The 24,258-nt window shown below is 42.3% G+C and overlaps 1 protein-coding gene across 2 annotated transcripts; it reads right to left on the bottom strand.

Moving 5' to 3' along the window:
- Positions 1 to 918: 918 nt before the first annotated feature.
- Positions 919 to 10,482, bottom strand: INSIG1 (insulin induced gene 1). Of its 2 annotated transcripts, none has more exons than XM_061474548.1 (6): positions 10,391 to 10,482; positions 9,521 to 9,918; positions 7,706 to 7,830; positions 6,860 to 7,026; positions 6,131 to 6,230; positions 919 to 3,258 (listed from the first exon to the last, which is right to left on the bottom strand). In XM_061474548.1, the coding sequence occupies exons 2-6, from the start codon at positions 9,900 to 9,902 to the stop codon at positions 3,229 to 3,231; spliced, it is 804 nt and encodes a 267-aa protein (XP_061330532.1). In that variant the 5' UTR covers positions 9,903 to 9,918; positions 10,391 to 10,482; the 3' UTR covers positions 919 to 3,228. The 2 variants fall into 2 exon arrangements, with proteins under 2 accessions (XP_061330532.1, XP_061330530.1); XM_061474546.1 differs by lacking the exon at positions 10,391 to 10,482 and adding an exon at positions 10,239 to 10,384.
- Between the last annotated feature and the right edge of the window lie 13,776 nt (positions 10,483 to 24,258).

Genomic DNA, 24,258 nt, shown 5'->3' with positions numbered 1-24,258 from the left:
AGGCCAGGAGGTACCCCACAAGAGTGTATGTGTGTATGTGTGTAAAAGAGTGTATGTCTATATATATATATACACACACTCTTTATGCATGTAGTAATAATATATATATTTTTATATGTATTACATATATACAAATGAAATACATACATATGTATTTAATTCAAGAAAATCTGAGCAGTTTCAAGGCAAGCAACATACCTGAAGGAGGTGAGCCATGCTCAGATTGCAGCTGTTAAGAGCTACCTCCTCAGCTGCCATGAAGCATGCACAGAAGTTAGGCAAACACAGGCTATTTAAAATAAAATAGTTAAGAACTTCCTAACGAAACCTTCTTCAGCTAAGCCAGCGGACTCTGCACTCGTATGAACATCCTTCCACCACAAACATAGTAGCTTCTAGAAGTCTGAAGTATTTTAGTGCAGTAAAAGTGAGGACTTTTTGTCTAAGATGCTATCTACCTTAAATCAGATGATGCAACAGTTTTAGAATTGCTTAGCCTCATCAGCTGTGCTTACCCATTCTCACTGTTTGTACTGTTTATGATGCTTTGGACTTTAGTAATCATTACTGTAAGTAACCAAGCCACAACAGGAATTTGCACATTTACTCTGGTGCCTCCATATTTTGTTTCAGATTATGAATTTCAGAATGTTGGAAGATAATAGTAGTAAGATTCAGTACCTTAAGTCATAAAGTTACACCACTTTCCTGGTACAACAGCAAGACCGATTTTCTTCAACTGTGTAATGCACACGGTGGAAGCCCCTCTAAAAGCTCATCTCTCCAAGTTCAGTTTAGAATTTTTCTTAAACCACTGAGTATGCATGACTGAGTATTTGTTATGCAACCATAACAACTGTCCTTTTCAAGAAAGATTCCTGCATAATGTGAACACAGAGAACCCAAGGCAAACACAACTTGATCTTAAAACTTTAATAGTAAAAAAAGTGTAAAACCAAACACACCGCTGAAAACTTATCAGTAAGAATGAGAATTTATGTGTTCAAATTCAGAATAGTGCAAATTTTCTTCACTCCCCTTCCCACCTCTCCCAAACTTAAATCACTTTGGTTAAGATACTCAGAAATATTGGCAAAAAACGAACTTTTTGACTGAACATTTTTGGCTGCATTATGTCTAACACATACAGATTTAGTTTCAATCTTTACAAATAAATCTTAAATACTTCTCTATCAATCAAATATTCATAGAGATCACTGTCATCTTTACTTACATCTGGTTTTATAACGTTTTGAAATTGGTTTCAAGATGTTTACAAAACTGTCTTCCCCAGCAGGTAGCATACTCCTTAAAACAGCTGAGCTGATCCAGTCCTGATCCAAGGATCTGATTTCTTCAAGTAGTCCTATAAAATGTGTTTATTTATGTTTTAAACAGTTGAGGAAGGATCTTGTATCAATGAAATTACTCTTGATTTACACCAAAGCAAGATTAGAATTGGGGTCTGCTCTGTAATATAGACTTTATGCTAAACTTTTCCTGCTACAGAAAAAAGCACCAAAAGCACAAGCAGCAGTTATAGCATTCCCTTAGAAAAGTGAAAGCAGCCAGAACACTGCTACCTGGCCTTGATGTCTTTTTGATGGGTCAGTCTTTGACTGATGCCTGTAATTTTATCTGAAGCCACGTAAGATTGGAAATGCACGCGCGCGCACACACACACACACAAAAGCATAATACAAAAAGGCAAATACATAAAAGTTTACAAGTAAACCATAACCACAAAATTGGAGTATTTCTAAAAATTTGGGTTCGATGAATGATACAACAAAACTAGCTTTACTAGTTAAATAAATTATTGCTCCATTTGACTCCATGCAGCATTGAAATGAACTCAGAACCCTCTTCTCTTTTATCTCTCATCAGAAATGATCGATATTGAAGAGAACATGAGGCTCAGATTTACTGTACATTGCACTTCAACTTTAAGACCTAATACTTGCTACTTAGGTCTCCTGTGGTCTAAGCTATCAAATGAATATGTTGTGCTCACCAGAACTAAGTATTAAGAAACACCAAATGTTTTATGTAGTGACATAAGCACTTTTTTCTTGTCTTTTTTTTTTTAAGAAGGCAATCACAGATTGCAAGTTCAATAGGGTTGTGAAAAAACAAGTAATGATCTCCTTCAGAAACTGAACTAAGAAAACAAGCTGTTCACTATTCTTCACATACAGTTTAACTCACATTTTAGGCCCGCTTCCATTTCTAATCATTCCAGTCAAAACCCTGACTCAGAAAGGGGAACAAGGACACCTCTAGGAGAAAACTATGAATCTAAGGACTTGGGGGCAAGCACTCAATGGCCAACCAATGACCTGCAATGTACATTTTGTAGTGACACCAGGCATTGAAGATATCCAAGACCTCAGTGAGATACTGAAGCATATGTCTAATATTAAGCAAGAATACTCACACACACTGAAATTTCTTACTGAATTGGGGCCAGAACTCGATTCTTGCAAATCTAACTTGCAAGCCTGAGAAGTAATAAAATTTCTAGCCAGAATGTCTTGATATAGTTCATGTTTGAACAAGATTGTCTACTGTTCACCTATTGTACAGAAGTAGTTTAGAAATTCCAAACTAAAGTGACTTCTGACTTTTTGTCCCTTCAACCCTCTCTACCATCAAAGACAGAAATTTAATGCAGCATTACAAGTTAGGGCATGATTCCTTCATAAGACTCCTAAAAGCATTAGTGCAATGCCTTTAATCTGTTTTGATCACTCTTATTTTTAAATAACCCTATTTTTAAAAGATTTTGATAAATACTATTCCTATTAAACCATACTTCATCATTGTTAAGCACCATCGATCTACTTCCTTTGGGCACTGATACAAGAGCTTGTAATTAAATTTCAGTTTCAAGGCTTTAAAATACGGCAGCTGACTCAATAACTTACACTGGAATCTAATACTTGGAAAACTGCCACTTAGCCTGAGCAGTTGTATGCAACTTGGTGTTAAACTCTTCCAGAGAACAGCCATATGCAAACGCTTATGTGGTAAATCAGGGTAAGATTTCAAGATAAGCAGTTAATTTCACTTGGCTATTCTAAGAGTGGATTAATATTTTTTCCACAAGTCATTTGTGCAGTGAGCCCATAAAGAGATTATTTTTTCTAAATAATCTTCAATTTAAAACAGGAACACATCTTCGCAATGTTGCTTTCACACTGGCACCATGCTCTCTTCTTCAAAGACTTAGTCATTATGTGGTTTCTCTGGAATACCCTATGGAGGAAAATAAGAAACCAAACAGATGATATATATTAATGCCTTCTGATAAGTGACTACATTATGCACTATTTCAAAGATTAAATAGTTAACCAAATTCAGTTAGGCTGAAAATGGACACTAATTCAATTTTTTAACAGCCCTCTTTCAAACCGTCTTCAAGCATATGTTGCTTTATTTTCCAATCAAAGTCTGGTATCAGACAGGTTTACTAATTTCCTCCCAAGTCCCTTTTCTAATATTAAACCCTACAGTATGCCAGTGTAAGAAATTTAACCAACTTTTCTTTTAAAAAAAGCTTATTGTATGTTCTCATTCTAGAGTCAAAATGCAAATACATTTACAAGTACTGAATGTGTGCACAGTTCTACAGCTCCTAGCAGTATCAAACTAAGTATTTCTGAGGTCCCAGTTTTGAATAGCACCCTAGTTTGCCAGATACTGAGAGTAAGGCTTACAACTCAAAATGAACTGTTGCCATCCATTTAACCCAGAACTGACTCACAACTTAAGGTGTTAGAATGAGCACTGAGAGCTGATGGCAGTTACTGCATGTAGTATCACTTGAAATCCAGTGATTGAAAAGTAGCAAGCATCTCCTAGCTAACATTTCTCAGGGTAGGAATGGGTATCACAGGGACACTTCTCATTCTGCTTCTTCTAATTCCTTTCCTAACTGCAAAAGCTAGACAGCAGCTGAGGAGGAAGTGAGGCAACTTTACTACAGTAACTTCCACAGGTGCTGTGTCCTACTCTAGACCTGCCCAGAAATTATCTACTGTTTGATCTGCAATTGTCACATGCAGCCAAAGAGCTCAGGAACTGCAGGAGAATACAGCTACAAAAATAAGAGTTTTATTCAGGCTTAGTTTAAAAAGCACAACATTTCATCTTCTTGCCACATTCACAATAGCTAACAAAACAGACAGATGCTTTTGGGTCATCTTTATAGGGGAAAGACACAGTTGACTGGATGCTACCATTCTATTTTAGAAGTGGAATTCTTTGACTTTCAGCGCTGAATGCTTAACAGCGATTTGCAGAAGCATTCCTATGAAAATGTTTGGCTTCTCCAAGTTTTTCCCGACTAAGTAATGAAGAGATGTTTCTCCACAACCAGAACTGAATACTTTGCCTTGCCAACTTCCCTCTTTCTTTATAAGGAAGATGGCAACATTGACAAGGAAGTTGCAGGCAGGAGTCAGTCTGATTTTAATTATGTTCAGGTGAGATGCCTGGTGAAGTCAAAGAAAAAAAGAATCCTATGTGCCTAAATCTATTTTAGCCCTTTAAGGATCACTTCCTTTGCTGTCTAACATAAGAAGCAGAGCAGTACTGAAGTACTGTGTATGCCAATGTGAAATACAGAACCCTAGCATGTAACTAACTAAATTTTTATTGTGAAACCCTGTTTGCAATAACAAAGCTTAAATAAAACTGTATATTAATATATCTTTTTTACTTGATGTGAGTGGCAAGTTTAGTAAGAGAAATTACACCCGCTTTTACCCTCATACATGTACTCCTATGAAAAAAGACATGCAGAGATTACGCACCACTGGGAATTGAAAGGGCAGTAGTAAGCTTGTGTTTTAAAGAACCTCAGAGCAAACCAAATTGACTGTGAAGTTAAGATTGTGACCATGGTCCCAGAAAACTTGTAACCTGGTATCAAGTCAGCACCAAAGAAAATCCTCAAAAACAGGAGCAGATTTGCCCATGCTTTTTTTTTTCCTTCTCTCAAACAGCCTTTTCTACAAGAGGTTACTCTTAATTTAGTGTAACTGAGAATCAATATGAAAGAAATTGATCTTCAGTGTTAGCCAGTGGTGGTCAAGCAACATGGCTCTCTTGCCCAGCTTGTAAGCAAGCCTGTCCATCTGCAGCATCAAGTTAAGACTATCCACTTTAGAAGTACATCAGCATCCATCCACTGGGTTTGCAAGGCTAGGCAGAAGAGAGAAAGCCTGCTCCAGGAAAGACTGCCAGCTTTAGACTTAGGTTTTTGCTCATTTGTTGTTCAGTCCCAAAAAGGAGCTCCTCCCCTTACTAAACAGTTCAGAGACTAGTATTTCAGCAACTCAAAAGTCTACAAACGCTCTTCCTTCTGTAAAAATTAAAGGCACCTAAATCACAGCAGCCTTAGAAAAGTTAAATACTTAAAAGATGTTTTCCAGGATAAAGGACTTATGTAACAAAGAAGACAGATGTGAAATCAATACAGTATTATTACTACGCATTAGTGTCAGAACACTTTTCCCACCCAAGCCTTAGGCTGAAGTGGAAGCATGCACCCAGGTTTACCTTTAAGTATACTATAAAGAAAAAATTACTTAAGAACCTAGCAAATGAGATAGGATTTTATACTATATTATCCCATATATTGAGTGATACTTGAGCTACATCTTGAGTGACCAGAAAGAACATAATTGATAAAGAGTTGTGGAATTCAATGACATATAGGAACATTTCCTTTCATCTACCTAACAAAAATGCTTTATCACGTAAGTAATTACAGAAAGCCCATCTGTGCCTCGGTTTTCGAGCTACCTTAGATGTCAATTCAAAATACTGATGTATACTGATGAGCAGGAGTGACTGAGATTCTCAGCAGAACCGGCATACTCATTCTAGTCTTATTTAGACTGTTGCTGGAAAAAGTTAAGTACAGAAGATACCCTAACACTAAGACATTTCCCACTCTACTGGCAACACAGGTTGGACGCTTACAATTCAACTCTTGGGAAGATATCTATTTATCTCTGCCAATTCGTTGAGTCATACCCTTAAAGCCATAGTTTGTTCTTGGACTAACAACAATACAAGGTATTTGGATTGTAAAAGGAAATGCTAATTATAGAGTAATTACCATAGCCAGTTGGCGTCCTATGTTTCCTACAGTCACACCTCCTGAGAAAAATATACATGGAAGCCAAGAACGGATGTAAAGAAAATCTGGGGACGTATACCTAGTTAAGAAAAGGAAATAAGTTATAAACAAGTTATTATCATCAGTTTACATATTATTAACATGATAATAAGAGAATTCTCTCCCCAGGCCCAGACAAAAAAAAACAAAACAAACAAACCCAAACAACAGTATCATAGGAGAAAGAATAGAGAGACCATTAAGTCTGTTAACTTTGTAAGTTTCTAAACCCCAATATTCCAGCCAGCAAAGTTTGGAAATTCTCTGTCCTTAGAGCCAGTTAATGAGATTAAGCGTTCAAGGCCAGGCTGGAAGAGGTTTTGAGCAACCTGGTCTAGTGGAAGGTGTCCCTGCCCATGACAAGGGGTTGGAATTAGATGGTCTTCAAGGTCCCTTCCAACCTAAACCATTCTATGACATGATTCTGTGATACACCAAGCCAGCAGAAGTTCAATTTGCTGAGCTGTTACCATTTCAACATACATCCAAATTTGTCTACTCCCCACCTTCTACCCCCAGTTCTCAATCTGATCATCTGGAACAGCTGGACAATCAAAATGTCTAATAAGAACATGATGTATGTGTTAATCCCTAACTTCCACTGCCTGCGCATCCCTGTTTTCAGTCATTACATGATAGTTGAAATAGCATTTTAAAAGCATAACTTACTGATAAACACCATTATATACAAGAAACTGGGTTATCAGAGTTGCTACAAAAGCTATTGTAATTCCAAGCCCGAGACCACTTCTTGAACGATCAAATGTCCACCAAAGACCCAGTGATAAGGCTGCTAGAGTCAGGGACAGCTGGACGTTGTTTGCAAAATCTAGTTTCTGGAGAAGGATGTTAAGGATAATCCTTTTAAATCTGCAGACACACTGCTGCTGAAACTGAACAAGGGAGAATTCAAGTTGAAAGTGAGCATGGTTCTACGTCTCCAAATATGATATGTTAAAGACCTGGCTGTTACACCTCCAGAGCAATCATAGCACTTGTTGACTTTGACTGGAGAGTGAGTTCAAAACCAACATTTTTTATCACATTGAGAATCTAAAGAATATGCTATATTGCAATATATCTAACTTTTATGGACTTTTACCTCAAGTGACCCAGTTATCCTCGCTGATTTAGGTGTTCTGCTGAAACCATCATTATCTCACACAAAGAACACTCTTACTGAGAAGTTCAGTGTATGTTGCCAGTTAATTGTGTTAACTGTTAAGACGCAAGGAACATATTGATTAAAATAACACAACTTATGCTGTTATACTTGCAGTTAAATCAGACATACTATGATGTCTATCCCTCCCCTGTTCCAGATACTTTTAAGTGAACCCTGTTATCCATCTTACAGTAACTATTGCAGTGTGCTGCAGGTCTCTCAGAAGTTTACCTCTCTGCCAGTAGCACCATCCTTACCTTTGTAATTCTCCCAGATGTGAATGGGAGAGACTGTTTTCATGACAACAAACTAAGCACATGGAGCAACAACATAAACCAGTTCAAGGATACAGCACTTGCATGGTTAATGCCAACGAAAACTGCTATACATCGCATTACGCTGGCCCACTCTCTCTTGAATTTGTGTGGTTCCCCCAGGTGGCTGTCAATGCAGGGATACAGCAGGCCAACGACAGCTGCAAGAGAAGTAACACTACTTGTACTAACTCTTATACAATGATTACTTCATTATTATTAAACATTAGTTTGGCAAATAAGTGCTTGACAAAGTAGTGAGGTGCTTATCATATTACTGTAAGTCTGATGAAGAAAAGACAATCATTACTCCCTTACTTTAGGAAAGAAATCTACTCTAACAAGCAATATTCTGTTAGAACTGTTAAAGCAGAGATATATACTGCAATGTCAGGCATCTGACTTCAAGGTCCTTTTCTCCCATAAGCATGTATCATTTGACATCCCGAGGAAATGCTTGTACCAATAAATAACAAGATGTAACAAAAGCTTAATTACAGCTATGAATGGAATATATGTTTATTGCTCGCTTGCAGGGCAGAGAGTTTTATGAACTTGACTCATTAGCTGTGAATCAGGCTCAGAATTAAATATTTGCCTGGACGCAGAAGTCTCTTGGCAGCACTGCTTTCTCTCCTTCTGCTGGGCTGTAAGTCAGCCTGTGCTCCCAGCCAACTCAGAGGCTAATTTAGATACCAAACAAGCAGAGCCGAACTTGGAGAAACACCTGCCATCAGTCTTACTTATGTCAGGGAAAAATAACTACTTATACTATTAACCACACGATGTTTTTATCTTCATATAGCATTTTCTTAGCTTTATCAGTCTGCAGATTGGTTGCAGAAGAAAAATACAGACTAGTGTTAGCTCAGTTGCTAGCACAAACACTAGATGAGTTTCACTTTTTTAAGCCTTGTGACTCCGTGTGTTGTCACCTACTCCAACGTTAGACATGCTGCTTCAACTATCTGTAACATCTGTGTGTGTCTGTGTGTCCTTTCCTACCCTCTTCCCCCCATCCCCCTTAAACATCTAAGAACTTTTATACTCAGAAGGCTACAAGAAGAACTGTTCCAAGGCAGACATGAGATTTGATTCTGGAACAGTTTAATCCTTCTGATTAAAGGACTTTCAGCTTAAGAAGACAGCTAAATGCCAAAGTTCAATCCAACTGTGACAGCACTACAAGAACTTTGGAGCATAAACCACGGCAACCTATCTACCAGGCAGTTTATCATTCGAGGTTATGGTTTACCATTCACGCGTCCTTATAACGAGGTTCAATTAACACATTCCGTATCACCGTATTGACACGGGTGCTGGCGGTGAGGAGAGCAACTCCGCCGCACGTGACTTCCTTGTTTTCGGCCCAGCCCGTGGCCAGTTCCCGCCGCCAGCCAATGGCGAGAGCCTCCCGCCACTCACCAGTTCGCCATCAGCCAATGGCGGGCGAGGGGCGGAGAGACGTGGCCCCACCCCGCCCACCCGTGCCCGCCGTGAGGCTAAAGGGATGGGGGGGAAGAGCGGGTAAACCCCGCTGTGCCTGCGGGACCGAGGCGTTAGGTGCGTGGGGAGCGGCTCACGCTGCGGGATAAAAGTCACCTCACACACGTACAGAGTGCACCGGCTCGGAAAGAGCCTTCAGACACGCAGGAAACGCCAGCTGTTATCCACGCAGGTGGATAAAGCTGGCGTGGGCACGCGTCCTTCCCAAATGCACACTCTGCATCACTCGCTGTGCGATGGAAGGGCTCACGAAGGTCACACATTGAGCCCCACCGCCTCTCCTCGCCACGGGAGGATGGGGGGGAGGAAACCAAGCTAAATCACGCGTGGAGGTCAGAGACTCACCTGCTGCTGTTCCGCAGCACGGCGGCACCCACCAGGCGGAGGAGAAGAGAGTAGAAATCACTTCGTCGGGGAAGAGAGTCACATTTCGCTGTATCTGCAGCAAGTTCAGCACCAGGGCCATGAAAGCACCGACGACGAAGAGGACCACGCTCCTCTGCACCAGGTGCTGACTCCAGTTCAAGGTGCTGCTGGTGGTGCTGGTGGCGGTGCTGGGGCTGCGCCCTCCGGTACCCACCAGCGTCAGCGAGGGGCTTGAGCCGGAGGAGTTCAGCATCCCGCCCACCTTGGCGGCCAGTCCCGCTGCCGTGTCCCCCGGCTGGGCTCTGTGCCTTCCCCGGGCCGCGCAGGAACAGCTCCAGCCGCCGTTCTCCAACCTGGGCATCGGCTTCACCGCAGTCCTAAAACACACGCGCAGGGACAGGCTGTCAAACACCAAACGCGGGACGGCCCGACCCCTCACACACACCACCCTCTCCGCCAGGGCTCCAAAGGCACCGGGCAAACGGCTTGGAGCCGGCGGGTCGGGGGAGGAGGGAGCCCGGCACGAACGGGGTGACTCGGGGACCACGGGCCGCGCTGCCTCGGCCTGTCAGCTGCGGAGCCCCAGCAAGGACCCGCCGCTCCCGTCAGACCCGCGCTGTCCCCTCTCCCTCGGGGACAGGGTTCGCATCCCGGCGTGTACCCGGCACGAGGGACGCGGACCTCCTCGCCCTCTCACCTCAGGGGGCTGCGCCCGCCGCCGCCTTAGCCCGTGTGGGGTCGGCGAAAGACCGCCGCTCTCCTGCCTCCTTCCCGGCTCGCCAACCCGCGGCCCGTGTAAGGTTTATAAGCCCCCAGCCACGCGTGTCACGTTACCCGCCGCCGACCTACCCGCGGCCGGAGGCAGCGCCGGGCCCGCCGCTTCGCTCCGCCACCCCTCCCCTCGGGCCGGGCCGCGCCGGGCGGGGCGGGGCCGGGCGCGAGTGCCGAGCGCGGGAGCCGCCGCGCCAGCCCGGGCGCCCGCGGCCAGTCGGGTGAGACGCCGCAGCCAATCCGGGCCGGGCGGCTGATATGACGTGCGGGACACACCACCCGCCTTCCCCCCCGCCGCTCCCTCCCGCACCGCGGCTGACGGCGGCAGGACCGCGCGGCGCCGCCGGGCCGGGTCGGGTCGTGTTCCCCCCCGCCCCGGACCGCGGCCAATGGCGGGCGGGGCGGGAGTGCGCGGGACGCCCTCTGGGCTCCCCGGTTGTAACCGCTCCGTGAGGGGGAACCCTGAGGAGAGCCCGGGGCGAGCTGCACCCCGATGTGGTGGTGGTGGTGGTGGTGGTGGAGAAGTGGTGGTGACAGGAGTGGTGATGGTGGCCTCTACAGCCCGCCATGGTGGCTTGTCCCCTAGGGAGATGGCAGTTAGTCATGAGGAAGGGTGAAAGCGTCTGCTGTGGCGTCTCTGAAAGATGAAGGGGTTGGTGATCCTGACTGTTGTAATTCTGAAATGGGGGTGTAAAGAGATCCTGTCAAACCCGTGGCTATGTTACGAAGATGGTGCCAAGCACAGACACTGCATCGGCACCAGCCACGGGGTGCCCAGCAGGTCCCAGCATCCTGTTACCTGTGCTGCCAACCTGAGCAGCTCCTCTGCCAGCACCTGCAGAGCCTGGGTCATCACGCTCCTGGCCTAGTGTAGCCATGAAAACACAGTTAAATTACAAGTTCACCCTCTGGATTCTGCAGAGGTGGTTAACCCTATGTGCCATACATCGTGTTAGAGTTTAGCACTGAAAGTTACCCACATAGCAGGACTCAGCTGCTAGGCATTTCATGGTGTTTTTCCAAGGCACTTTGGGGGTTAGTGTGTTGTTGCAGTAGCAATGATTTCTTGTTTATCTGGCCTCACTGGAGCCAGCAGATGTTCTCTTTCACGTGAGGTATGCCCCTATTACATTTGGAAAGAATAAAGGGCCCAGTGGCTCCCAAAGAGATTTGAGAATGGGTGCTAGCCGCACCTGTGATGGACAGAATGATGACCAAAGTTCTTGGACAATCAGTGTTCAATGCTGGTCCAGTGCTGGTTCCGGTTGTCTATTATCATTGTGATACATGTGACAAATAAAAATACAGAATCAATTCAAGATACAGAAAGAGGCAGTTCCTCCATATATCATGAAGTGTAGAATTCATTTGGGATATGACTATCCCTTCTGATTGCTGCTCAGTTCTAGCTGGGATGCAAAGAGTCAGGACAGCTGAACCATGTGGCTTTGGACAACGTACTCAATGTGTTGGGGATGGACAAATTGTTAGTGCCACTGTCGGAAGTGACAAAAAAACCTTAGTACCCTGCCTAGCTTGGGATCTGCCCAGCCCTTTCCCTCTTGCAGACTTTACTGCTGGACTGCTGTATATGTGTCTGCTGTATATGGAATTGTATATTATCAGTTTCTATTGCTGTTTTATCTCAGTAGTGTACTGAAAGAGCTTTTGCTTTTGGTCTTGTACACTAAAATTGTTTGGGTTCTTCTGTCAGATATTTAAGACACAATCTTCCTTTCTTCATTTTTTTCCCCTGATCCAGCGGACCTGTAGTACAAGTTTGAGATAACTGCTTTCAGAGAAAACAACCTTAACATATTGTCAGCATTTTATGGGTTTCTCTGCAGAAACATTTGATTTGTTCCAGGAAATCACATGCAGACACAACACTTCCTTTCATGGCAACTATGTGCAAGTTTTGAATTGGCCCAGGCAGTTTATTTGTCTCCCCAGACCGCTAAGCAATACCTTCTGCTGCTCCAAATAAGGGCTGGAACTCATTCCCTGTGAAATTTTCCTTCTTGTTGAATCACTTTGGGATTTATCAACAGGACTGTGGATCTGAGATAAAACGACTCATCTTTGTAAGCACTCTCTTTCTGGAGTTGACCTGTGGGAAACAAAGATAATTCATCCTGGCTGGTGCTACATCTCTACTCTATTTTGGAAAAAAAAAAAAGCACCATCCGTATTAATATTTTTTTTCTCTGAGTCTTACCTGTATTTTCAGCATCTGTGCAGAGTTCACATTCCCTTGTGCTGCGTCTGCTAGTTCTTTTTCCTGAAAGAGCCTCTTACGCGTTTTGTTTATCCTGTGTTTTTCTTTCCTCATGGGTATGTGTCTTCTGCTCCTTCCTGCAGCATATTTTATTACTTTCTTTTCTTCATATTCATGATATCATGTGGTGGTGCCCTTCTTTCTTCCAGGCAGAGACCAACCTCTGAAATGGTAAAACTTGCTGCGTCTTTGCAGAATCAATACAAATCTACACTAGTAGAGAGAAACTGGCCCCAGGCGTGCTTTTCTTGAAGTTACCTGCTTAGAATAAAGGTTAAGTGCCCCTTACATTTGTGTTGCTTTACAGTCATATTGCTTCATGTTTCCTCTTAGAATCCTAAAAAGGGTTAGGCCCCCGTGCTCTTTGATTAATGACTGAAATTTTATGCTTAACAGTTATTTCTGGAAAGAAGTGCTCATGTGTCTTTGCAAGATTAGTGATGTCATTATTTCTATCTCGTTCCTTAGAAAAGACAGCAGGATCTGGAAGTACTTGGCATCACTACTCATTACATAAATAAATAATTTCACCCGTTCTTTCATGCTTTCTGCATTAAAATCTGTGATGTTCCGAAATCTGACAACATGCTTGTCTCACTGAGAGTCTTTAATGGGCCTCTTACATAGCAAGCTGAGGATATTTGGACATTTTATGTTTCTCCTTACTTAAAGTAGATAAAAAATGAGCTGGCTGCTGATGCAGTCTCAGAAGGCAGTGGTAGAGAATCACAGAGCAAGGCCCATATTATGCGAAAAGCTGCCCTCTCTTTGCTTCATTGGAGACTTTGGAGTTTATTCACCTTCAGGACTTTCTCCTATTGATACAGAGAATAGAAACCTTCCCAGTCATAAGATAAGCCTTAATCTCCTGTGTCTCCATAAAAAGATTTAGTGACATGCATTGTTTGATTCCTGATGCCAACTGCATGTGCAGGAGTTCAAAAAGTCTTGTGACACAAGCAGCAATTTATCAGAGGTCTTTGCTTTATCAGAGGTCTCCAGTGTAGCTGTGCCAATTCTCAGGAATCTGCAGTGCTGCCTGCAGATTTCATGGTGCCTTCTTGGAGTTCTGAAGGGTAGTTTTGGGAAATTGCCCAAGTGCCAGTGCAGGAGCTCATTAAAAGCTAAAAAGGAGAAGGACAAGGAGTGATTGCATGGTACAATAAGCGGTGTGCAGCACATACAGCTTTGAACAAGACAAACTCCAGCCAGAACACTCCAGGCATGTAAAACAAAGGGGTAAAACAGAATGTGTTGGTTGTTAGTACATAATAATGTGAGTCATCCACAGAGAGCAGAACTTGAAAACACGGCTGCTTTTACATAATCTGAGGGTGAGAAGCTATACTTGGCGTCTGAGCATGGCAATTACACCCTAAGCTGTCCTAAAAAAGCTCTGTCTTTGTGCAGTTAATAATATTGTAGTGGTCCTATGACAAATGTAATTGAAGTTTTTTTGTTTAGTTGCCGACATTTCTCTAGCTGCTTTTTTTACCAGAACGAAACAGAAAGAATAATTATATGTAGATGCAGTCTTCAAGTGTCTATAAATTCATGTAACAACTATCGTATAATTAGCTAATCAACATCCCACATGCAGCTGTGGGCACTGACTCACTGTCAGTGAACCTCTGTCCTGACACAAAGGCAGCGTCTCTGCCTCGGTTTTGGCTTCATTCATTGCCATTGTTCTGCATATTTATGGAGCAGTAAGTTCAATGAGCTCATACATAATATTCAAGACGATGATGTAATCTAAACTTCATTATGAAAAAAACACTATTTGATGGTTATATTGTTGTTGAAAACAGTTACTGCTTTGATGATGATAGCGGGTCTGTGAGGCTGGCGTGAGCAGTGTTACTGAGGCAAGCTATTCTGTTCAGGTGTGGTTAAAAATTGTTGGGAGTTCTGGTCTTGCCAGATTTACATTTATACATTTATTTATACTGCCTCTGGATCTTTAAAAATACTAGTTAGAAGTGGTGTTCCCATCCTTTTTTTATTTTTGTTTACGTTATCTGTGATGTAAAAGTGGAGCACTGTAAGGAACAGGTTTCCTTGTAAGTAAAATTGCTGGCTATAATGCCTTTGTAATTGAGTATTTAGTCAACTGTCATCTGACAGGATGTCCAGTTTCTTACAATATAGTCCAAGTGATGGTAGTCTAAAGAACAGGTGGAATAAACAGGCGTCATCATGCCAGTAAATAGAGATATCATGATTAAAATGAACCCAAACCAGAAGGAATGTTGTCTTTTGTATGCATTTATTTCTTGATGGAAACATTACTTGCAGAAGAAAGTTAAGTAAATCTCTATTGCCAGTCCTCCTACAACATTGGGTGTGGCAAAAGGGCTCCTCCATGTTGTGTGTGGAAGCATGGCCATGGTTGATTGTAAACTCAAATGTTTTTCACTTATTTGGTGACTTGGGACTCTGTCATTCCCATCTAAGATAAAAGGGAAATTTCCTCAAGGACTGCAGCGTACTTTGCCCTTACAGCCCTCTGCTCGTGGCACACAGTTCCAGAACTCTTTCTCTTCTCACAATGGCAGCCTTCCCACATATTCTTGACAGCTGCCTGAGGAAGATGCTTCTGGAATTCATCTGCTAGCTCATGGGATTAACTGTGAAGCTGCCACAAAGGAGTTACTGCCCCAGTACATGCTTTAAAGCTTGAGAACTCATGCTGCAGTGAGGGAGACATGTCGTGTCATTCTCCTGTAGCCATTCAGCTTAGAATGAGTAGTTGCAGAGGAGAAGAGGCAGTTGTACAGCATCCTAATTTTTCAAACTCTTCTGAACGTATCAGGAGAAGACCTGCTTCCATCTAGGAAGGCTGGATGCAGTCTCCAAGTCTGATAGACAGCCGAGGTCTGAATTGGATGAGCAGTTCTCTGTTCTGCCCCTTCCTTCACTGTCCTGACCTTGCTAATAACTATAAATAGCAGAGCTGTGGCTACCGAGAATAGACTCAGTATCGCACACTCTGGTTTTATCTGTATGTCTTCATGTCCCTTGAATTCTGGAGCGCAGTGGCCAAGAGCTTAGAGCTGTTACTGTCACATGGGAAACACTTTCTTCCAGAGCTTTTCACATAGAGTGATTCTACTCAATGCACATTGTTTTTTTTTTAAGAAAAGAGACCTTTAAGACATCTACAGCTCATCTCCCAGGACAACGTTTTGATGGCATGAAAGAGCTTAGAGGAGATGCTGTAAACGTTGCCAATTTTCAGGCAAAATCTAAAGATTCCCACTTCGATGATTACATCAGTACTCTTAAATGCAGTTCACTATACTGAGGTGTTAAGAATTGCTGCTAGGTGTGTTTTCAGATTGCCGACCTGAACTTTTAAGTTAAAAGAGTGCAGCATATGGAAAGCCTAAAGCTGTGCCCAGAGCTATACTTTAGAAACTGCTGAAGACAAGTTATGCTGAAAAATGCATTACTCATAGAAGGGACACACTTTACTTGTAAGAATGAGATCAGGCCACTTGCATGCAAACTCCAAGGACATAATTATGTGCTAAGTTGTACTAGTTATATGCTGATGTGAGTCTCGCTATCACTGTAATGCAGGATTGGACCTTATTTAACGGCTTCAAATATGCCACAGTAAATTTTACTGGTTTTACAGATCCTGCTAACAGATTAGTCTTAAATCAAATAAGAATAATAAATCAAATAAGTCCCTTGGTTGGGACTCTAAATTTCATCTTGTTGATGATCTGAGCTGCACACTGCCAGCTTCACTTGCTTATTCAGGCTTATTTTGGGATGTTTTGCTTATGCAAATTACTGAAGGAGTTCAAAACACATAGGAGAACAAGTTGCAGGGTTTGGGAACATGCACTGCTCCCACTCACTTTGCTCAGATTAATGCATGAAATGAAAGTGCCAAAGTTAGTAGTTGTTGCTTTGGGTTGCCCTTGGAGAGGGCAGGGAGAAATAGTGCCTCCAGAAGGCTCCATATTGGATGGACTGGCCTTGGGAGATGCCCATTTCTCTCCTCTGACTGAAGCAAAAGCTTCTGCTTTCTTCAATCAGAAATAAGCGAAGTAGACTAGAGTCAAGCTTTGAGGTCATATATGTTAGATATATGATAGAAACATACATGTTTCTATCGTGTTACCACCCAGAATGGTTTATAGGTCCAGAACTCGCTCTCGCTTCACTGTTTGGTCAGGTTTGTTTGTGTGTTGCCTCACAAGGTCAGGTGTTCGTGACATTTGCAAAGATGAGATTGATGCCTTCACGTCTGTTTCAGAGGCTCAGAAACTGTGGTTGCAAAAAGACCTTATGGCAAGTGTGCATTAACCTCTTGGGTTCCACATCCAGCAAGCGGGAAGCAAACACACAGAATAAAGAGCCATAACCCCATCAGAGGAGGCAGAACAGACAAATTCAAAATGCCTCAAGATAGAATAGCTTTGGGTCCCATCTGAGAAACTAAAAAGTCTCTGCCTCCCATCTGAGGAGCTGTTGGTCTCCTCATCAGTCAGCCTTGGCATCTATTCAACTGAGTATGTATTTAATTTTCTCCCATTCACTGAAGGAATCTCAGCTGGAAAAATCAGGCAGGCATCTATCCCTTACATCTGAATCATCAGCACAGATATTTGTGGATACCAAGGAGAACTTGTCCCTGTTTTTTAACATATAAGTATCTGCTGGTTTTGCTGCTTTGTGGTTAGCTGCTTGCCTGTGTTTGCATGTGGAAATCTTTGTTCTTGCACTGTGTTGTTTCTCTGGAATGCTATGAGCAGTTGTTTTTTGTTTGTTCATAGTCGGGTGGAGCTAGCTGTCTAATTGGGTAAACATGAGCAATGTTATACTTGCATGCACATAAGACAAAGATGGACATAGTGGCCCAGCAAGGTAAAGGCTTAAATAAAATTGATAAATACAACACCACTTCTGTTCAGACTGTATAAAGTGGGGTTAGTATAAATAACTGTCATGTCTGTATTTGTTTCTAATTACAGATGACCTGTGTTTTCCATCTGGGAGGTCCTGTGATTACAAGTGTGAAGGGGGAGGTTGCCCTGTTCACTGACTTTGTGTTCAAAAGTGCTTGACTTCCACTGGGACTTAGCCCTGTTGAAAAACAAGGCATTTATTTACCAGCCTGTCTTTGGATGTCAAGGGTGAATTTTCCACAGATGTACAAACTTCCTAAGTTAACATTAATAGATCTAAATGTCTGAAGCTGTTTTGAAGATCACAAGCTTGCAGTGTTCATGGAAAGTGTATTTGTACATCTAATATATACCTTGTACAAACCTTACCAGATGACTGTTGCATGTGTTATCAGCTAAGCTACAAAGTACGCTATAAAGATCTACACATATATGAGCAGACCGTAATGAAGACTTATCACTGAAGAGGCTATTAATAGTTAATTCAGCCTTTCTTTGTACACAGGTTAATGAAAATGGTTGTGACGTAAGGAAAAGTGAAAACTAAACTCCACAGTTTAGATGTTATGTAGACCTGACTCTAGTTCAGCTTCTGTGTAGCTGCAGCCTGGAGCTTATACTGCACTGCGTAGTCTTGAAAGAATTGCATAGTTTCTTAGTGCCATTGCTTCATGCACGTCTTAGTAGAACAAGTGTCTGTCTGTAGGTCAAGAAAAAAAAAACCTTAATATAAGAGAGTTTTATTAACAACTATTTGTCTTGTTTGAAATTCTCAGTGTATTTTTTCGAAGTTCCGCTATTTATTCTTGTCTTCAAAAAATAAGAATAATTTAGAGTTTTACTTCTTTAGGGACAAAACTCTGATGTTCTTACACTGTCTAATATCTTACTTTATCATTAGTTCCACCGGGTTCATTGGTACTAATTGTAGTGCAAAGTATCCCTCAGACTGAGTAAAACTTCACAATCTGTTTTAAGCCTTTTATTACCACAGTGCCATCATCCACTCCTCCACTCCTCTTCATCTTTTACTGCAGGTCCCAGATTTTTGTTTGCCTTTACAGTGTGTGTATTGAAGCTCAGATTGTCTCTGAGCGAGCATTCATTACCAAGGTAGTCAGCCCTATCTCTGCTCCTGCAGAGTAATCCTTGTTGCCAGTCCCTACAGTGTACTCGTGGCTCTTCCTGTGAAGTAGAATGGGGGCATGAGCCATGTAACACAGATCACTTTGCTGTTTTCATCTGTATCCCCTCTCTGATGTAACCCACTTCTCATCCATCTCTACAAATGGCGTGGTGAGTTGACAGTGAGCAGCTACAGAGGAGCAGATCTGCTGAGCTCAGTTGTACCACTGCCTGTTTTGCCTTTCCTGCTTGGAAAGTCTGTCTCACTTCAGTTCACCACCAGGCCATTTAATAAGGGTTGTGCTGAAGTCTCCTATGAGCTCACACCTATCAACTGATGGCACACTGACTGCAACTTTTCTTGTTGGAGTCTTTGTAAGCTCCTTTGTAGATTCTTGTAAACTCATGTCAGGTATTTCCCCGTGTAACTGGAATTTATGAAAAAGCATGTATGTTCTGTGTTTTTCTTCGCTCCCTTCATTCTGAAAACATCTTGAACTTTATTTCAGAGTGATCTTTATCCAGTTCCAAAATCTGGTTAAAATTGTTCAGTGGCTTTAAAGGTATAGGATAAGTAGAAAAGTGAATACTAAAAAGGCAGCAAGGCTAAATAAATCTTTTTTTCATTAAGAAAGCAGGCTAAAAATGGTACCACTTCCCTTCTCCAGCTTGGTATTTGTTAACATACTAAATAGGTACTGACAGTTTTCCTTGTGATTTTGAGGTTAGTATTACTAATCCTATTTCTCTGCAGTTTTTTTTTCCTGCTTCTTGTACGTAAACAACCAGTAGTAATAGTATAGCGGCACCTGATCCTCATTTTCTGGCAGCCATTCATGAAAATTAGTTCCTTCTTCAAGTCGTGCCTTTTCCCTGAGTGCTGTGTTTAGTGACACTGGTGATATGGGTATGAGTAGCCTAGGACATTTCTCACTCTCCATCAGACCTTTATCCCAGTGACCCTCTGTTTTCTGAATACTTCCATCTGGTTTTGCCCAAAGACTTGGACAAAGCTTTCTAACCTGGATTATAGACGTATTTCATTGACTTTACTGTAAAAGCTTATCTGAGTTGGGCAAGCAGAATTTGCCCTGTTATTTGGTCTTGGAATATTACTGAAGGCTCATTACTGAAGACTCAAGCAGCAGAGAAGCTTTCATGAGGTTGGGAAAGGAATGTGTTTCTCTATGCTTCTCCACACCTACTTGGATCTGCTAAAGCCAAGTCTTGTCCATTCACAGGAGAAATTTTGTCATGAATATTTGGTATTTCAATTGGCAGCCAGTCAGAAATGCCTAACTGCCGAATGACTTTCAGTGACTTTCCCCACAAACAAAAGGTAAATTTGCACTTGAAATATTTAAGCACGTTTAAAGTCCACAACCTAATTTGCTGAGGGAGGTCATTGACATTTTGCTTCATATTAGGAAATAGCCTTGACTGATAAATATCAATGGGGAAAGCAAAAATGTGGGTTTGTTCCAAAAGATTCATTCATGAAAAATTCTGTTGAATGAAAAAGGAAGTTTACCTTTTTTTTTAAAGACCTACTGTATCTGGTATGAGTGTTTTAGTGTAGACTAGTGTATATTTTACAGATAACTATTAATTCAACTAGTGTTTGAGATAACAGTATAATAAATGCTGTAAGAATTATTGGCATGTCTTTAATGTTCCTGTCTGTGTAATATATCTGGATTCTCTGTAGAAATAAAGTCTGCTGCTACTTCATGTTGAAGATCAATTACGTCCATCAGTATCTTTCTTACGGGAATAGAGAGAACAAGGACTGGGAGACAGTGGTTTGGCAAACACACTCTGCATGAGGAGCTAACTTGCATTATAGCTTGTCTTTAACTCTTCCCAAGGAGTGGAGTGTTTAATTGCTTTTGCAATAAAGTGTTCTTCAGGGTTAGATGCAAACCAGCTGAAAAGCAATTAAAACCATAACTTAATGTAATACTGTGCATGAAAAAAACTTCACTCAGTCTCTTTGAATGGCTGCTCTTCAGCATGAAAAAGAGACCAGCAGAAATGCAAGGGGAACAGAGAGGATTTATGACCAGTGGGTGCACGGTTGGCCTTTTGCCCTAGAGAAATGGTTTGGACTTCAACTTAAACCAAGCATTAGTAAACATAATTCAGAACTAGGTGTAAGAAGATAACGTTTTGCAAAACTGCTACAAAGGCTTTTTTATTGTTCAGAGTGGTGCTGAACTGAATGAACTCTCTAGGAGTTTGTCGTATACCAACCCGCAGCTGCATAGGTGATCAGTCCTACCTTTGGGGAAAAACTGAATTTGTACAGAGGTGTGAAATTTTTATTCCAGCTCTTTTACAAAGATTTGCTCCCAATAGCTAAAATAATTTTGATTGTTCTCTTGCAGTTCCTTTACAATTTATTGTGTCACAGAATCACAGAATAGTTAGGGTTGGAAAGGACCTTAAGATCATTAAGTTCCAACCCCCCTGCCATGGGCAGGGACACCTCACACTAAACCATGTCACCCAAGGCTCTGTCCAACCTGGCCTTGAACACTGCCAGGGATGGAGCATTCACAACTTCCTTGGGCAACCCATTCCAGTGCCTCACCACCCTTATAGGAAAGAACTTCCTCCTTATGTCCAATCTAAAGTTCCCCTGTTTAAGATTTAACCCGTTACCCCTTGTCCTGTCACTACAGTCCCTCCCCAGCATCCTTATAAGCCCCCCTTCAGATACTGGAAGGCTGCTATGAGGTCTCCAAGCAGCCTTCTCTTCTCCAGGCTGAACAGCCCCAACTTTCTCAGCCTGTCTTCATACAGGAGGTGCTCCAGTCCCCTGATCATCCTTGTGGCCCTCCTCTGGACTTGTTCCAACAGTTCCATGTCCTTTTTGTGTTGAGGACACCAGAACTGTACACAATGCTCCAAGTGAGGTCTCACGAGAGCAGAGTAAATGGGCAGGATCACCTCCTTCGACCTGCTGGTCACGCTTCTTTTGATGCAGCCCAGGATACGGTTGGCTTTCTGGGCTGCAAGAGCACAATGAAGCTGACTCATGTTCATTTTCTCATCGACCAACACCCCCAAGTCCTTCTTTGCAGGGCTGCTCTGAATCTCTTCTCTGCCCAACCTGGAGCTGTGCCTGGGATTGCTCCGACCCAGGTGTAGGACCCTGCACTTGGCATGGTTAAACCTCATGAGGTTGGCATCAGCCCACCTCACGAGCGTGTCGAGGTCCCTCTGGATGGCATTCCTTCCCTCCAGCATATCAACCGAACCACACAGCTTGGTGTCATTGGCAAACTTGCTGAGGGCGCACTCAATCCCATTGTCCATGTCAGCGACGAAGGTGTTGAACAAGACCGGTCCCAGGACTGACCCCTGAGGGACACCACTCGTTACTGGTCTCCAGCCGGACATTGAGCCATTGACCACAACTCTTTGTGTGTGGCCATCCAGCCAATTCTTTATCCACCGAGTTGTCCATCCATCAAATTGATGTCTCTCCAATTTAGAGATAAGGATGTTATGTGGGACAGTGTGGTACATCAAGAAGATAAACAAAGCTCTCTTCTCCTCTGGGCAGCAGTTAGGAGCACATCGATTGACTCAACTGCTCAAGAGGAGAAAAGCCAAAATTTTGTTCTTTATTCCAAACTAATGTACATAAAACTTCCCTCCTTCTTAGGCCCACAGTCCCACGGAGTAGGTATCAACACATAACTAAAGAACAAGAAAAAAAACAGCAAACCTTAATATTTATGGCTGCAGTAGCTACTAGTGACATCTTCTGCTGACAACCAGTATTTTTTCTTTTTTTCCTCCCAAACTGCCTGAGCCATAGTTGTTTCAAACTCATTTCCTATTTCCTCAATTAGTCCATCTGATAATGCCACCAGACATTGTCTCCTGAGAAGACTGAAAGGGGAAGGATCCAGAGCCAGTTTAAATTCACTTTTCTCTACTTGCTTTTTAATCCGTGTCAAGTTATGGTGGATAATTCTATTCTAAGAGACAGTTCAGGCTTCTTGATCTGTCTTAGTAGCACTGTTTTGCTTTTCAAATCAGCAAACAAGAAGCCATGCCTTAAATAAGCCACTTCATTGTCTTTTGTTTTGGATATTTATTTTTTTTTCCTAAAAAAAAACAAAACAATAAGTTGTTTATCACTGACAATAGTTAAAACATGTATTTTTTCTTCTAGATAAAAAACTGAATAGGCAGTTTATAGTCATTTGTCTACCATTTCTCTGTGGAAATCAATTCTCAGTTATCTACGTGTGGCTTGTCTGGATTGCGGATTAACAAGGCTGGGGATGCACTGACCTCAGTTTGTTTGCCATGTGGAAAGTTGACTTTGGACCAGTAGACTGTATTGATTCAAGCAAAGTGTTGCATGAGCATCTGTCAAATCCACGTCTCCTCCATTTCAGCATCAGGTTATCTGTGTCACGGCTGCGTGGAGGCCTCTCCAACAGCCTCTGAAGGCTCTGGCAGCAGTGTGCAGAATCAGCTGTTGTGATTGGGCTCCTAAAGGAGCACTGGAGAGAGCAAGGCAGAGATATAACACTTCTTTGTACTCTTACCTCGAATCAAGCTGGGCTTATGTGTGCTCTGAGACCTATGGTGGCAGCCCCTCAGCTGTCTGAGGCCAGGAAAACAGTCTTTCTGGCTCCTTAAACAACCAGATCAGGAGAGTTTTCCAACTTTAAATAAACTAGTTAGTTACTAATTAGTTTAATTTATTTAGTACTAAATTGGAGTAGACTGAATACACTGTGTTTGTAGGCAAGGCTCCTAGTGGCTCCAGCAGAATGGTTTTACTTTTCACCTTCAGCAGCAAACATGGACTGCTTGACCATAATTTGTATTACTTTAAATTAATAGAATGTGGTGACCTTAAGCCTTAATCCAGGTCATTGGTTCAATTTTAAATGTTTAGGTATTTAAGTAATAGACTCATAGACTCATAAGTAATAACATATTAAGATGGTATCGCAAAAAGGATCTAGTTTGTTTCATTTAATATAGATTTCTATTTACCTGGTTATCTTTATTTTTTATTATTGTGAAGAGATTGTGATTAGAGGTGCTATCTCACCTGTAACTGAGCTCTTGCACTCTTGTAATCAGTCAAACCAGCAATTTATGTTTCTGTTGAAAGCAGGTGAGAAGTCATTAGCTCCTGTATTGCACCCATGTGTTTGTTTAACTTTCAGGAAGTATCAGCACTAAAAGGTCCTGAGCTTCTACAGAAAAGCCAGTGCTTTCAGCACTGGACAGGAGTGCCTAATGCCTTGCAGAACTAAGTCCCGGGAGTTTGATCCTGTGCACACTGAAGTTGTAGGGTGTATTCACACTGGCTTCAATGTGGCAGTTGGAATCCTGGGATAGCAAGATTATTTCTCCCACTGAATTACTGGTTCTGTTTTTTTAAGGTATTTCCCCATTCTGCCACACATGTCCAAAAGCTGTTTATTTGTCTGTGTGCTTCTAGCAGTCTGTTTTTCTGGATGACCTATTTTTGCAAGAATCAAATGCTTGTGACAGCAGGAAGGTTTTATTTGCCTTTGCTGGGCTGGTGTGTTGACACCATTGCAGTGAGAGTGCTCACGGTCGATTGCAGCGCAATC

The sequence above is a fragment of the Pezoporus flaviventris genome, unplaced genomic scaffold, assembly GCF_033815535.1.
Source record: "Pezoporus flaviventris isolate CSIRO_AGI_PZ_B2104156 unplaced genomic scaffold, CSIRO_AGI_Pfla_v1 ptg000079l, whole genome shotgun sequence".
Lineage (NCBI taxonomy): Eukaryota > Metazoa > Chordata > Aves > Psittaciformes > Psittacidae > Pezoporus > Pezoporus flaviventris.
The sequence above is the reverse complement of the archived record's forward strand: the minus strand, read 5'-3'. Positions and strand labels throughout refer to the sequence as shown.

Coding starts and splice junctions, on each gene's coding strand:
- INSIG1 (XM_061474548.1), bottom strand. CDS start 9,902: ATGCCCAGGTTGGAGAACGGCGGCTGGAGCTGTTCCTGCGCGGCCCGG. Junction 7,027..7,705: donor GCATTAACCATGCAAGTGCT/GTATCCTTGAAC, acceptor ATCCTTCTCCAG/AAACTAGATTTTGCAAACAA. Junction 3,259..6,130: donor TAGGACGCCAACTGGCTATG/GTAATTACTCTA, acceptor TTTCCTCCATAG/GGTATTCCAGAGAAACCACA.